This window comes from Carlito syrichta, unplaced genomic scaffold (genome assembly GCF_000164805.1).
Source record: "Carlito syrichta isolate Samal-C Ts95f unplaced genomic scaffold, Tarsius_syrichta-2.0.1 Scaffold289571, whole genome shotgun sequence".
NCBI classification, from domain to species: Eukaryota; Metazoa; Chordata; class Mammalia; order Primates; family Tarsiidae; genus Carlito; species Carlito syrichta.
Window position 1 is genome coordinate 23,983 of NW_007233667.1, and position 14,540 is coordinate 38,522.

Genomic DNA, 14,540 nt, shown 5'->3' on the forward strand with positions numbered 1-14,540 from the left:
CTTTAGTTGCTGTTTCCAGGTCAGTTCCCTGACCACTTCTGTTCCCAACCACCTGCCCACCCCCACAACTGTGCTGTAGAAATATTTTTTTACTAGTCTTTAGAATGAAACACTATCAAAGGACTACAGAAGGAAGTAGATCATACCCACTTATCCCTCTTTATTCATGGAAAAGTTCTGATAAATTTTAAAAGTATGGTTTCCTCTTGTAGAAATCATAACTATCCAGTTATACCCACCTTGACTAAAGATTCTACAAGTTGGTCCAGTGCTAGAATTTGGTTTGTTTGACCTCTCCAAAACTAATGTTGGAACCTGACCCCCAATGTTGAAGGTAGGCCCTAAAGGGAAGTGTTTGGGTCATGAATGGCTTGGTGCTGTCCTCCTGGTAATGAGTGAGTTCTTACTCTACTGGTTCCCAAAACAGCTGGTTGTTAAAAAGCGCCTGGCCCCTCTCTCCATCTCATTCTTGCCTCCTCTCTTGCCATGTGATCTCTATACTCTAGCTCCCCTTTGCCTTCCAGCATGAGTGGAAGCAGCCTGAGGCTTCACCAGAAGCAGATGCTGACACCATGCTTTTTTTTTATAGAACTGTAAGCCAAATAAACACCTTTTGTTTATGAATTGCCCAGCCTCATGTATTCCTTTATAGCAAGGCAAATGGACTAAAACATTCAGTCTGAAAGTAAGCTAGTAAAACCTAATTCTAGCATCCTTTCTAAGTGACTTAATCAGAATCAGATCTGGAACCCATATAACCACGGTATTATGGAATCATCCACTTTGAGTAATACTTTCAATTTCATTTTAAAATATATTTTCTGGTTAAAATCACATGGCTCTATGGAAATTATATGGCCTGTTAGAGAAATGTTGAAAAACACATGCCAAAAAAGTATAAAGACCAAAAGGAAAGTCACCTGAAATTCAACCAACCAAAGAAAATCACTGTCAACATTCTGGCATATTCCATTCCATTCTTTTTCTTCCCGTGAATTCTACATTGATATTTGGATCATACTGCATACATCCTTTGGTAGCCTCTCTTCACTTGAGTACTTTTATATGTCACTCACCACTTTTTTAAAAATTGCTGCATAATATTCTAACATATAAAGATTTACTATAATTTATCTACCCATTCCCCAATTAACAAATTAAGTTATGATGAAGAGCCCTCAACTGCTGCACACAAATCCCTGTCTACATCTTTCAGGTCTAGTCACTCTGCAGGGGAAGAGAAGCAGAGCATGGTTTATAAGCAATCCGTCAGAAGGCACCATTAGCCCAGATAGTGTGGTTAACTTTCACAATTAGGGAGCTTGCATATCAAATTCAGCACCTTATTTTACAGCTTCATGGTGCCCTATAAACTGTTTTATGTACATAAATTAGCTCACACCCAGACCTTGAGCTCTATGAAGCTAGGAACTGTAGAGTAAGGCAAAGCTTTTATAATTAATTTTAATGTTTATTCTTTGTTTTATATGTACTTATTTGTTTAATGATGACTCTCCATTTGTATTAGTTTTAAATTTTCTCTATAACTTATTGCATCTGGCAAAGGAACTATTTTAGAAACCCAGGATCCACATTTCTAGGAGGGGGCACACACAGTAATGCTGAGAGGGAAATGTGGTAAAAGGATTGGAGGATGATGATGCAATTTGAAGCAAAACTTCCACGCTCCCCCCACCCAATGCCATTTGTACCCTCTTCCCTAATGTCTCTAACCCACCCACTTCCCCACCCTGCCTACACCCCACCCTTCAGAGTTCTTCCCTGGTTTTGTTTCTGAAATGCCATAGCTCTAAATATCCCATTTTGCTAGCGCAACAAGTCAGCAGTTGGTAAAGAAAGAAAAATACACATAATTCATATGGAGATGGAAGTAAATGACAACCACAGCCTCCAACTTTCTATGAGTATGGGCCTTTTTAAATGGGTCATTTTTCAATTTAAACAAATCTATCTCTTGTAACCTGTCAGTTTACCAAAGTAAAGACAACTAGGGGTAATATGAGACACCCAGGTTGGCAGGAGGCAGAGAGGACGAAATGCCAGAACAGAGAGCAGAGAACTTCTCTCTCTCTGATCTCTTAAGGTCTTTTCCGGCTGAGTGACTTACTTCTACCATCCTAATGGTAATGCATTCCACTCCATAAAATAGGCTATGCTTTTGTTAATAAAAGCTACTCTTTGAAAACCAAGGTCATGGGTATGGCAGCCCAGCAACAGAATTCTGCTTTGCTTCCTAAAGTCTAATTCTACACCATCCACTTACCAAGGGCTCATAAGTATCTGTCTAGACTCTAGCTGAACTGAAATGCTGCCCGACTCAATTGCTATCGAATACAGCAATCAGTCGAAATGAGAACTTTCTCCTGGCATTTCCCATGTGCAGACAAAATACAGGTTTGGAGGTGGCACTCCCTCCACTTCCTAGAGTACCTGCACCACACTGTTCCCTGCGGCGACAGTGGCCCTCCTCCACATGCGCCTCCTGGTAGAAACCTCGCTGAGCAGTTGGGCCAGCTTGCGCTCCATCTCGGCTTGAAACACTTCATTCTGGAGCTGCTTCTCCATGACACCAAGGAGGACTATGTTTAAAAGAAAACACACACAGCGCCCACAACAAGTCAGCCGTAGAGGGAAAGAGGTGTGTATATGCACACATGCATGTGCATATGTGTGTGTGTGAAATTAGCACAGGATTTCTACAAAATGCCACTCCCTGGGCAGGTGACATTAAAAAAGGAAAGAAGTGAATGTGAGCAGAGAGAGGGAGAGCCCAGGAAGCATAATTCGTGGGACTTATCTACAGCTCCAAGCTCTAAGTATTCCCCAGACTAGAGGCCAGAAGTCCCAGGAACTCAGCCCTGCAGGAACTGTGGAGCATAGAGCACCTCCACAAGACCCAAGATTCTGTCCGCACTTGTCCCAACACTTGTGGAAATAGTATGTGTTCTTTATCTTGTCCTAAGACTTGGACTCACAAACTAACTTGAGAAAAGGGTGCCCACCTGTCTTCAGTTATCTGCTTTAGACAAGATTATCTAAACAGACAATCATTTGTCAGTATGGTTTAGGAGGAAGGAGCATGTTCTACACAGCCAGAACTGGTTTAAATTCTCTTTGGTACCACCATGGGCAAGTTCCTTAATCACTGTGAAAATTATCTGGATGCAACATGCAAAGAGGTGGGGCCTTTACATGGTAAGTTGTGTTAAGCAAGGAGCACTTGTGAGGTTCAGGAACCTCATAAATGACGATGGTAGCCACTCTACATGCTCTCTGTTCATGCCATTACTGTGCTGCCTTCACGGTAGACACCTGGTGAGTACATAACTACTGGTTACTTTTGTGTACCAGGTAAGAAAGCCTTTATCTACAATGCCATAGCTCTAAATATCTGACCCAGTCCCCAAGGAAAAAAAAAAGTTTTATTTTTGCTCACCAAGCCACCCTGCTTGTCCTTATTAAACTAAACAAATAATACTCTTAGAGGTAAAAAAAAAAAGAGAGATTTTTGCTTCTGAACCTCATCCTATTCTGGGTCGGAAGACTGTCAGCTCTGGTTAGATTCTGCCTTGGACTTGATGTATGAATTTTAAAGAAAACCAGTCTTTTTTGTTCTGTAACTCAGTGGGACACATTCCCACAGCCAAATCTGAATTCCTTTCTCATTCATTCTTTGCCAAGAGTTTAAGGTACATTTTGCCCTAAATTTAGGAAACAGAAGAGGTGGTATCATTCTCAATACACCCACACAGACTTATTCTTGCAGTTCCCAAAACATTACATAAGTTAAACATACCTGTTCTGACCCAAGAGGACTTCAACAACTGAGATAAGTTGAGCTGTGGGTACTGGAAGGCTATCAAAGGGAAAGAGTCAGGGAAGGAGAAAAATCTGTAAAAAACATGTTCACAACAAAGTCACGGCACACTGCCTTTCCTATACCATTTACCTCTAAATATGAAAGAACAGAATGACAGGTCAATGTGAGGGCATGGACAGTGGCAGTTTCTAAACACACTCATCTCAAGGAGAAAGAGGGATAATAAAAAATAAAGGGCTGGCTCCAGCCACGTCATAGGACACTGCTGCTTTAAAGAGGTTACTTGAAAGGTCCCCTTTAAATGTCACTGCTCCAGAGCGATGTATTTTCACATTGTGCTCCTTGGAGTCCTGGCTTTCCCAGCAGTGACTCAGGGTAAACTGACCACATGACCTGTCTAGCCTACACTGTCCTTGTATCCCCATTGTTGGACATACTAATTATTTTAGCCACATGTGCACCGTGCACAGCTGAGAGTGATTGTCTGTAAATAAAGACTTTATCCCTACCTAATTTTGTAGCAAATAACTTGTAAAGGTATTCTTTTAAAGAATCATTAGGCCATCTGGCTGTTTCATTTTGCTTGAGAGAGAGAGTGTGTGTGTGAGAGTGAGTGTGTGTGTGTGTGTGTGTGTGTGTGTGTGTGTGTGTGTGTGACTTCAGCTCTGGAATCTGCTATTTTTTGAAGTAAATGTTCCTCCCTACGCCTCCGTTGCCTCCAACTGCACTGTGAATCTAACTGCTTCATAGCCAGGAAGAAAGGTTTTGTTTGTTTTATTATTTTTTTATTTTAAAATTTACACAGTACAGCCAGGCTCAGTGGTTCAGTCTGTAATCCAAGCACTTTGGAGGACGAGGCGAGTAGATTGCCTGAGCCCACAGGTTTGAGACCAGTCTGGGCAACTTTGCAAGACCTCATCTCTACAACAAATCAAAAATTAGCTGGGCATGGTAGCGCATGCCTATAGTTCTGGCTACTTGGAAGGCTGAGGCAGAATGATTGTGGGTGCCCAGCAGGTCAATGCTGGGGTGGCTGTGAGTGTGCCACTGCACTCCAGCCTGGGTGACAGAGTGAGACTCCAACTCAAAAAAAAAAAAATTATACAGTAAATTTCACTCTTTTTGGTGTACAGTTTTATGGGCTTTAATAAATGCATATAGTTGCATAATCACCACCACAACAAAGATACAGAAAAGGTTCGTCATTCTCCAAAAAAAATTGCCTTCTTGCTACCTTTTTGCAATTAAACTGTCCTACTGCCGTTCAACCTTGACAGACACAAATCTGTTCTCCTTCTCTATGGTTTTGCCTTGTCCAGAATTAGTGTACTTTTTAACAGGATCCCTTAATTCTCAAAAGAGGATAATAAAGCCAGACATGCTGGGAGAGGAAGGCTCTGGAGACCCATCCTGGTTTGAATCTGAGAAGTTCCAGTTTTATCAGATTTATACTCTGAAGTTCAGTCAAATATTTCATTTGAAAAAAGAGATCCCAGCGAAAATACTCTGTATGATACTACAACAGTAGATACCTGTCGGTATATATTTGTCCAGACCCACAGAAGGCACAACACCAAAAGTGAACCCTAAGCAGACTGGGTGGTGATGATGTGCTGTGTAGGTCCATCAGTTGTAACAATGGACCGCTTTGTGGGGGATGTGAATAATGGGGAAGGCTGTGAATGTATAGGGACAGGGCATAAGGGAAATCTCTGAAACTTCCAATCATATTTGCTATGAAGCCAAAAGCGCTCTAGGAAAATAAAGCCTTTAAATTTGTTTTAAAAAAAAGATCCACCAACAAAAATACCCACAGCCACTTCCCCAGGGCTTCCCAGAGTACAATACTCACGTTCTGCGATCTGCAGCACTGGGTAGCCCAGGTAGAAACTGAATTCCACCATGCTCAAGTTCCTGAGCAACTCACTCACTTCTGACCCATTCAAAAATCCTTGTGTGCTTCTCACTGCAAAGATAATGTTCACTGGGCCCCGCCGAGGAGCCACCCTTGAGGAACTGACAGTGATATTCAAGATCTGAAAGAAGGAAGGAAGAATAAGCTTCTAAAATGTACAAAAACATTCCGCTGAAAGCCTGACTATAATTTTTTTCTCACAAGTTTTCTCATCAGTTTTTTAAAAGAAGGTCAAGTTTTCAAAGGAAGAGTAACTGGCTTTCTCTAACCTGGTTCCCCTTTGTGAGACTTTAAATATTCAGTTTATTTTAAATGTTTTTTTACATTAAGTGATGAACTGAGCACATGTATTTATAGTTCCTCCCACCCCAAATCCCACTGAAATAACAATACATTGAACAAAGGGAGAATAAAGCCATAACAGCACCGAAAATGGAAGAAACCCAAGATTCTGGAAGATGGAGAAAGGACAGGATAATACTGACAGAAACCAGGATTGCCTGTGCCAAGACACACACAGGCACAGACAACAGCAGACCAGGGGACCCAGGAGAGGTTTCCCAGTAGAGATCAGCAGGAATAAGACCAAGAACAGGCTGGGGAGTGGTGAACAGCATCACTAATCAAAAGACTGGACCACACAGCTGAGTCAACTGCCTTCCTCCTCTCTCCTTTCTGCCACACCCAGACCAACACAGATGTGCTCACAGCAGCCACACCTTCACCAAGGACAGCTGAAAGAACTGCTTCCTGAGGAAAAGGAAGAGGGTTAGGGTGGGTCTGGCTCCAAGCAAGAAGGTAGGTTAACCAAAGTAACTCCAGGGCACACAAGAAACAAGGAAGGAAAGAAAATGAAAGAAAAAGCAGCGAGCTCTGCCCGAAGAAATACACTAAAATGCCCCATCCTCAGGAAAAGCCTCCTGATCTTGACAGTCGAAGGAAAGCCCTGTCTACCCGTCTTTAGCCACACCCTGCACCCAGAGAGAGTTTGCGCTGACACATTCTGTCCCAGTGAATTCTCCCTTCGGGAAATGGGGCTGATGCAGGAGGAGACCTCATAGCTGAAGGGGAAAGCCATGCCAGTTGCCAAAATCAACAACCTGGTTCTTTACTACTAACAACCAACCAACCGAATGACCGATCGACCAACCCCAAACATTTACAGAAACTAACAGCACAAAAACTATGTTGCCTGGGGAACATAGCAAGACCCCCCAAGGTCAACATACAGAACAACGACCAGAGAGACAAAAGGGATAACTTAGGAAACTGAAGACAGATTTTTAATTAATGTCCTCATAGATTTTCAAGGCAATACTGCATCATCAAGATGATCCTGCATCATCACAGAAAAGAACGCAATGAAAAAGGAGCAAATGACAATGAAAAAAAAATGGCTGCTAAGAAAAACTCAGTAGAGGGATTGAATAACATAACGGACACAGCTGAACACTAAATGACTTGGAGAACAAGGCTAAGCAAACCTGTAAAAACAGAGAGTTTAAAAAAGAGACAGAAAATATGGGGAAAAAATAAGAAATACGGAAAGTGGGTCCAGAACACCAAAATCTATTCAACACACATTTCTGAAAGTGAGAGCAAAGAACATGGAGGGGGGAAAAACTAAAGAAATATAAAACCATCAGCAGTTTCCATATAATATGCACAAAGCCCACTCTCTGACAAGCAGCCACAACCTCCATGTTCTGTGAGTGAAGCAGGAGACTCCCTGGTGTTCCATAACATGGAAATGCCAGTACTGTATGTTTAGGCATTCCTTCATTGGATATTCAGGTTGACACATTCCCTTTTGGGCAGTTCTTGAATTTCCGGCATATATCATCTCTCTTCAGCTCACCATATCTGAGTTCCCTGCTTATCAGCTACTCAGCAGTCTTCAAAGAAGTGTGGCCCATTCATGCTATAGAGACCCTCTACCATAGGGAGAGATCAACCCTGACCCACGAAAGCTGGCTTCCTTCACTGGAGGGAAGACGAATTGAGTGCATCTTCAATGAAACACTATGAAACTGTTTCCCCTTTAAAAGATAAAGCCTGCTGTTCAGCATTTGGTGATAGCCTCACCTGCACGGTGAGGTTGTACGTCCCCTGGTGGTGTTTTCTCACTTCAAAGAGGGCTGTCATTAGGCCTTTCTCAATGCGCTGGGTAAAGTTGCAGAAGCCCGTATCCACACTTGGAGGCACAAACTGAAGAACTGAAAAGAAGGACAGCAATCAAAGTCCCATGAATGAAGCACTTAAGGAATAAAGAGAGAGAAAAAACAGTATCTATATCAACTAATTCATTCATAGCATGGGATTAAGTACTGTGATGTATCACTTCTATCTGCTATGTCATGGAAATGTAGAAAGCAATTTTGCATCAAATGAATACATGCAACATATAGGTGACTGGTATCATTCTAAAATGGAAAAATACCTAGAATAAGAATTTGAGCATCAAAAGATGCAAATGAATGAAACATTTCAAGTATACATAGAAATTAGGCCAGACATGGTAGCTCACGCCTGTAATCCCAGTACCCTGGAGGCTGAGGAGGGAGGATTGTTTGAGCCCAGGAATTAGAGACCAGCCTAGGGAACATAGCAAGACCCCATCTCTACAAAAAATTTTTAAAAATTAGCTGGGCAGGTAGTGCATGCTCAGAGTACTAGCTACTCAGAAGGCTGAGGCAGAAGGATCGCTTGAATCTAGGAGTTAGAGGCTGCAGTAAGCTATGATCATTCCACTGAACTCCAGCATGGGAAACAAAGCAAGACACTGTCTAAAAATACACACACACACACACACACACACACACACACAAATTAATTACAGATGAATTCTTAAGTATATAAGGGTGAAATGGCATGTCTTCAAAAAAAGTTCAGGAGGGATAACAAAATTGTTAAAACATTTATAATATTTTAAGCTTAATGATGGATATATGTGGGCTTCAGGTGTTATTCTCTCTACTTTAGTGTATGTCCATAATGAAAAGTCAAATATGATATTTAGAAATTGCTGTTAACTTTAGGGAGTGTGATAATATTGTGGATAAATATATGTATGTGTGTGTGTGTGTGTGTGTGTGTGTGTGTGTGTGTGTGCATGTTTGATAGCCTATTTCTTTCTTTTTTTTTTTTTTTTTGAGTTGGAATCTCACTCTGTTGCCCAGGCTGGAGTGCAGTGGCACACTCATGGCCACCCCAGCATCAACCTGCTGTGTTCTGGCTATCCTTCTACCTCAGCTTTCCAAATAGCTGGAACTACAGGCGTGTGCTACCATGCCAGGCTAATCTTTTGATTTATTACAGAGATAAAGTCTCACCAAGTTGCCCGGGCTGGTCTTGAACCCATGGGCTCAGGCAATTCACTCGCCTCAGCCTCCCAAAGTGCTAGGATTACAGGCTGAGCCACCAAGTCTGGCTTAATAGTCTATTTCTTAGAGGTGCAGGCTGAAATATTTATGGGTGAGATGATATGATACCTGAGACTTACTTAAAAATAGTGTGCAAAGAGGGTAGCAGATGGGGGATACATATGGGGGTACAACATTGGCTAGGAACTGAAAATCGCGGAAGTCATTCAACAGATATAAGGGGGTTGATCAAACTATTCTGCACACTTTTGTATATGCTTGAAATTTTCCATTATAAAGTATTTTTAAAACCAAATAGTAAATTTTTTTAATGATTTCAAATTTTTAAAAAATATTTTTTAAAAAATGAAATTCTATTTACAAATACAAACAACTCTGTTCAGTTGTCTCACCTGTCTGAACTTGAAACCTAGACTCTGGCACAAGGAAAGATGGTTTCACAGACAGGATTAGAGGAGTTTGGTCACGCACAAGTTTACTGTTTATAAGTACATTTATGACTGATATTGCTGTGTAAACAAAAGGACCGGATGTCACCAGAAAAGTGAAGTCAGTGAACAGTTCATAAACCTAGAGAGATAAAAAACACAAAAGACAAGTCAAGCCTAAATGAAGTTGTGTTGGACAGAAAAATAAAACATAAAGTAAAAAATAAATAAACTGATGCTTTTAAATGAAGTGGTTGTACTTTGCAGATTATCAAAATTTTATTTTAGTTATTCTTCTTACTCTCTGCCAACCTTCTCAAACACAGCACAAAATTATAACAGCATTGAGAAAAATTCATCAATAATATGAATTGAAATGAGTTATGGGGCATTCAAAGTGTTTGTTGTATTTCAACCACACGGAAAAGCACCTATTCTAGTGAGCAGTGCTGTCCAAAATAAATATAATTGGAGCCATTCATGTAATTTTAAAACTCCTAGTGGCTGTACTAAAAAACATCAGAACATATTAAATTAAATAGATTTTACTTAACCTAATATATCTGAAATACCATTTCAACATGTAGTCAATACAAGAAACTATTAATGAGATATTTTACATTCCTTTGTTCACTGCATTTTTGAAATCTGGGATATATTTTATACCCACAATACATCTCAATGTGGGTGAGCCCCCTTTCACATGCTCTGCAGGCCCGTGCAGCCCAGGGTTCTGGTTCCGAGTAGCTCAGTTCTATATAAAGCATGGGTTTCTGGATTCACTGGAAAGAAGAGGTATCAGCGTATGGTCTGATGTAAAAGACTTAGAACTCTAGCTCTTTCTCACTAAATGTAGAGAAAGAAGCATATCTAAAGTTGAATTTAAACTTGAATCCAAGTCCCTTCATGTAAATCAAGGGAAGGAAAATCCTAAAGGTCATCACCCCAGACTTTGCTGCCTCTGGTCTGAGAGTCCTTTATTTCAGCTTTGCCATCATATCCTCCATGGACTAAACGTGACCTCTTTGAGGGTCAGGAAAGGCTTCCCTGATGCAGTGATGTCTGAGTAGAGAGCCAAAGGATGAACAGGCATTAGCCAGGAGGAGGGAGGAAAGAATGATTCCACAGCTGGAATGAAACATGACACTCCAAGCCACAGGGACTCACCTTCAGCTCCACAGCACGGTTGAAGTGAATCCTCAGCACTTCTTTGATTGCTGTAATGATATACTCCTGCACAGCTCTTCTGGCCAGCACTACAAATTGAAACCAACCACCGAAAGCATTTTAGTATCATTATGAATAACAGAGGTATGACGCTTCTGGACCCCAGGGCTGTGCCAAACCATGCTAGCAGATCCAAAAGTCTCTTTGTAAAATAAAACACAATCTAGGATAGAACAGAGCTTGAGGACCTAACTGCTGCTAACTACCTCCAGAGGAACAGCAATGGGGACTTTGAAGGCATCAGGTAAACTGTGCACAGGATCAGCTCAACACACTAAGAAAACCCTCTGTGCTCCTGGTAGGTGAGATCAGGAATCAGCAGCTGTGACCCAGCCAGAGAAGAAAGAGTTTCTAGTTCTTACTTTCAAGGGACAAATTCCAGGCTGGCTCTTGGCTATGCCCCTAATTTCAAAACATGAGGCTTTAAAAGCTCTCAAAAGTGTAACATTTTAAAGGGTCTTGTGATGTTACTCAGTAAAACTAGATGACATCTTCCTCTAAAATGAGACCTCTCACCCCAAGTTTTCAAAGCAGATGAAGCGCTTTTACCACTAATTATGGGAGGGAAAAGATTTTCCATGTAATAATATTTTTATTACAATTCCCATGTAATAATATTTCATGTAGGAAATAAAATATTTCTCATACCAAAGTCTAGTTCTGTTTAAATTTTTTTACAGTTAAAAACTTCCACTTAAAAATCTAAACTAGTAAGTAAGCCTGTTTTTTTTTTCCCTATTTATTATCTTTTCTTTCTTCTTTCATCAACTACTCCTACTACAGAATTAGAATACATTTGACATTATTACTCAGTTTCCCATTTACTGATTTTAATTTTTCAAACTGGAGACAATCTTGCTACATTCTTCACTCTTTAAAAAACAAACGTTTAAGTTATATTTGATTTTTTTTCTATGAATCAGTGATAATGGATTTCTTTAAGATGAGGGGGTTTCTTTAGTTCATGAGACCATTAGAACAATCCACAGTTCCTGACCACCTTGCTGAGTCATCCCAACACCTAACTTGGTATGGCCAACAGAGGCTCCAAGTGAACCCACTATGCCATGGATTTTAAAGGGAAAGACAAGATAAGGGGGAAGCAAAGGGGGAAGAGTGGAAAGAAGGAAAGATACCTTATTAAGGAAGGAAATGAGCAGGGGTGGGGGAGCATCTGAAGAGCTAAACTTGGGGAAAGGAGAGGCACAATGGGAAATCAGAAACAGAAAAACTCTAAAAAGAGGAAAGCAGGTGGTACACGCTATAAGAGCCCCACGCAGCTGAAGGCACCATGGTGGACTCACCCAGGTGCTGCTCTCTACAGTCCCCCAGTCCACCACCATGACCCCCACCTTCTCTAGCTCATCTGAAAAGACATAAAACTGCAACATTAAGACATGAGGACATGAGTCTTTGGGAAAGGGGACCATCGGCAAACAAACACCTTACAGATATTTCTCCATATATCTACAGTTTCCCAGAGCCAAGTGAGGTGAGCAAGCTCTCCAGAGGCAGTGTGGGGTCAGAAAGTCTGGGTCAGAAGTGCAGCTCACTTGTTAAGGGTTGCACATGGGCAAGTGCTTCTCAGATCTACCACAGATGCACAGCATCTAGGGTGGCCTGCTTTACTATAGAGCTTGCTAAAAAGAATCCTTTCAGGGGCAAGGAATCATCTCAACCCCCTTGCTGGACTCTCACTAATAGGTAACTACTCAAAAGAAACCAAGGTCAAATCTAAGTGAAGGTTGAAAATAAGCTAATACTTCTTCTGGATCAAAGGCATCATGGGGGCTAAAGGTGGCATTCATCTCCACTAAAAAATACACCATAACCATATAGACACCCATGTACAGCTCTGGGTATGTACTAGAACTGTTGAAGTGTGCACTTACAATGGGTAAGTTTCAATCTAAAAAGCTGTTAAAAATATAAGGATACCTAAGGAGGGGTACTGAATTTCATAAGTGTATACCCTACATGAAAGTTAAATTCATGCTGTGTAGCTGACATTCTTAGAGATACTTCTAAAATGGTTTCTAATTGTTTATAGAAAAAAGTCTAAGAGATATAATATTACAACTGTGTCATAAATATCATAGGCTCCGAGACATAAAGAAAATTTCATACCCTTTTAATAATCTCATCCTAATTGACCACTTTGTACTAATTTTTAAGCAGGAGAAAAGCATCAAGTGTGTAAGGAGCTCTTTTCTCTCTCCCCTTGACTACTCTTATCCTGCAGATCAAAGTCCCTTATTCTGTTCCAACCTCCTTTCCCAAAACCCGTTCCCCCCGAGACAGTTTAATCTCCAGCCATGCTGAATGCCTCCTCCCCCAGAGGACACTTTCCCTCCATGCCCAGATGACAACATTCTACTTTCTTTACTGTGAATCTCCACTTTCGCAATCTTCCACACCTGCCCTTGACCATCCCAAATAGTCACTTTTAGAAAACTCTATTTTAACCATTTTTATTACAGCTAACAAGAAAACATGGCTAGGCTCTCATTTCCCCAAAAGACGGGGCCATGTCTTCTTCATCTGTAGATTCCTTAATGCTTCTAGAAGCACCTCGTACATACAAAGTGCTCGATAATTTCTTGTCACATGGATTAACAAATGGTTCCCTTTGGGTTGGGGGAGCAAGGGCCCCAGCTGTTCCCACTGGCTCAGAGGGAAAGAGGGAAACAGCCCTGTCACAGTGAGCAGAGGCCCTGGGCCCACCACCCTTGACATGGAGGAAAAGACTAAGCCTGTCCTTCTTCTCCTGCCTCACTTCCACATTCTCTGCCCCATTCCACTCCTCCTCTATTCTTCTACCATTTCCTCCCCTTCTTAGTTTCTGCCCTCCACCCTCTTCCAAGGTCAACGCACAGAGCAGGCTGCTCATCAGCACAAGGTATGGTTCAGCCGGCAGCATCAGTGCCCAAGACTCCACACACACCAGCCACTTCTCATGAAGAAAAACTTGGAGCCCTTGACCAAGCAGGCCATGGTCACTGGATGTCACTTTTGAAAGGAGTCTGCCTCACAGAGATATGCCCTTAGATGGATGCCAGCTCCCTGTGGCCACAGCAGCCACATAACTGTAAGAGCAGCTGCTGCCTGATGGGCTAGCAGCTCAGGCCATGAACAGGGAGGGCACGAAGTATGTGACTGAACTCAGAGAACATTCAGTCACTCCACTTTTCTTTCCTTAGGATCAAGCAACATTTACAGGAACCTATGAGAGTAAAGCACAACCTCCTTTCAAGGAAAAATTAGAGCAAATTAGGAAGAAATCACAAGTATTGCCCTTACACACTTGCCCAGCTCACTGCCTGAACCAAACATGGAAGTGTTTTGTGTGAACCATGTCACCTATGCATCCACTGGGTGATGAGTTCCAAGGACAAAGATCCTACCAAAAACGTCTAAGGCTCATTTAAATCTCCTGTTTGTTCTTATTGTGAACTACTAACTATATGTCACCTCCTGTGAGTATATTGTATGTGCCAGGCACTGGGCTAAGTATTTCATATGCACTAATGCATTTAAATCCTAATAGTAACCCAGTGAAGTAGGTGCGACTATCAATATTGTCTAACAGTTGAGGAAACAGAGGCTTGGAAGCTTAGGAAGGCCATATCATTGTCTAGAGTACTCACAGGAGCAGGCAGAGGAGTGAGGACTCTTGGCCAGCAGTCATCTGAGCCTTAGTCACAATGAACCTCATGAGACCCATACACAGCCCCTTAGGAAGATCC

General features: G+C 41.6%; 1 protein-coding gene across 1 annotated transcript in view; it reads right to left on the reverse strand.

The window, feature by feature from the left end:
- The window catches only part of LOC103256470 (UPF0606 protein KIAA1549-like), a gene marked incomplete at its 3' end in the record, with an annotated part of 58,043 nt that overhangs the window by 20,778 nt on the left and 22,725 nt on the right, over window positions 1–14,540 (reverse strand). The window contains exons 3-8 of the mRNA XM_021710545.1: window positions 10,735–10,823; window positions 9,532–9,709; window positions 7,842–7,972; window positions 5,694–5,877; window positions 3,818–3,877; window positions 2,452–2,600 (exon numbers count right to left, since the gene is read on the reverse strand). Of these exons, the coding sequence (XP_021566220.1) occupies window positions 2,452–2,600; window positions 3,818–3,877; window positions 5,694–5,877; window positions 7,842–7,972; window positions 9,532–9,709; window positions 10,735–10,823 (791 nt within the window). The remainder of the gene's footprint in view (window positions 1–2,451; window positions 2,601–3,817; window positions 3,878–5,693; window positions 5,878–7,841; window positions 7,973–9,531; window positions 9,710–10,734; window positions 10,824–14,540) is intronic.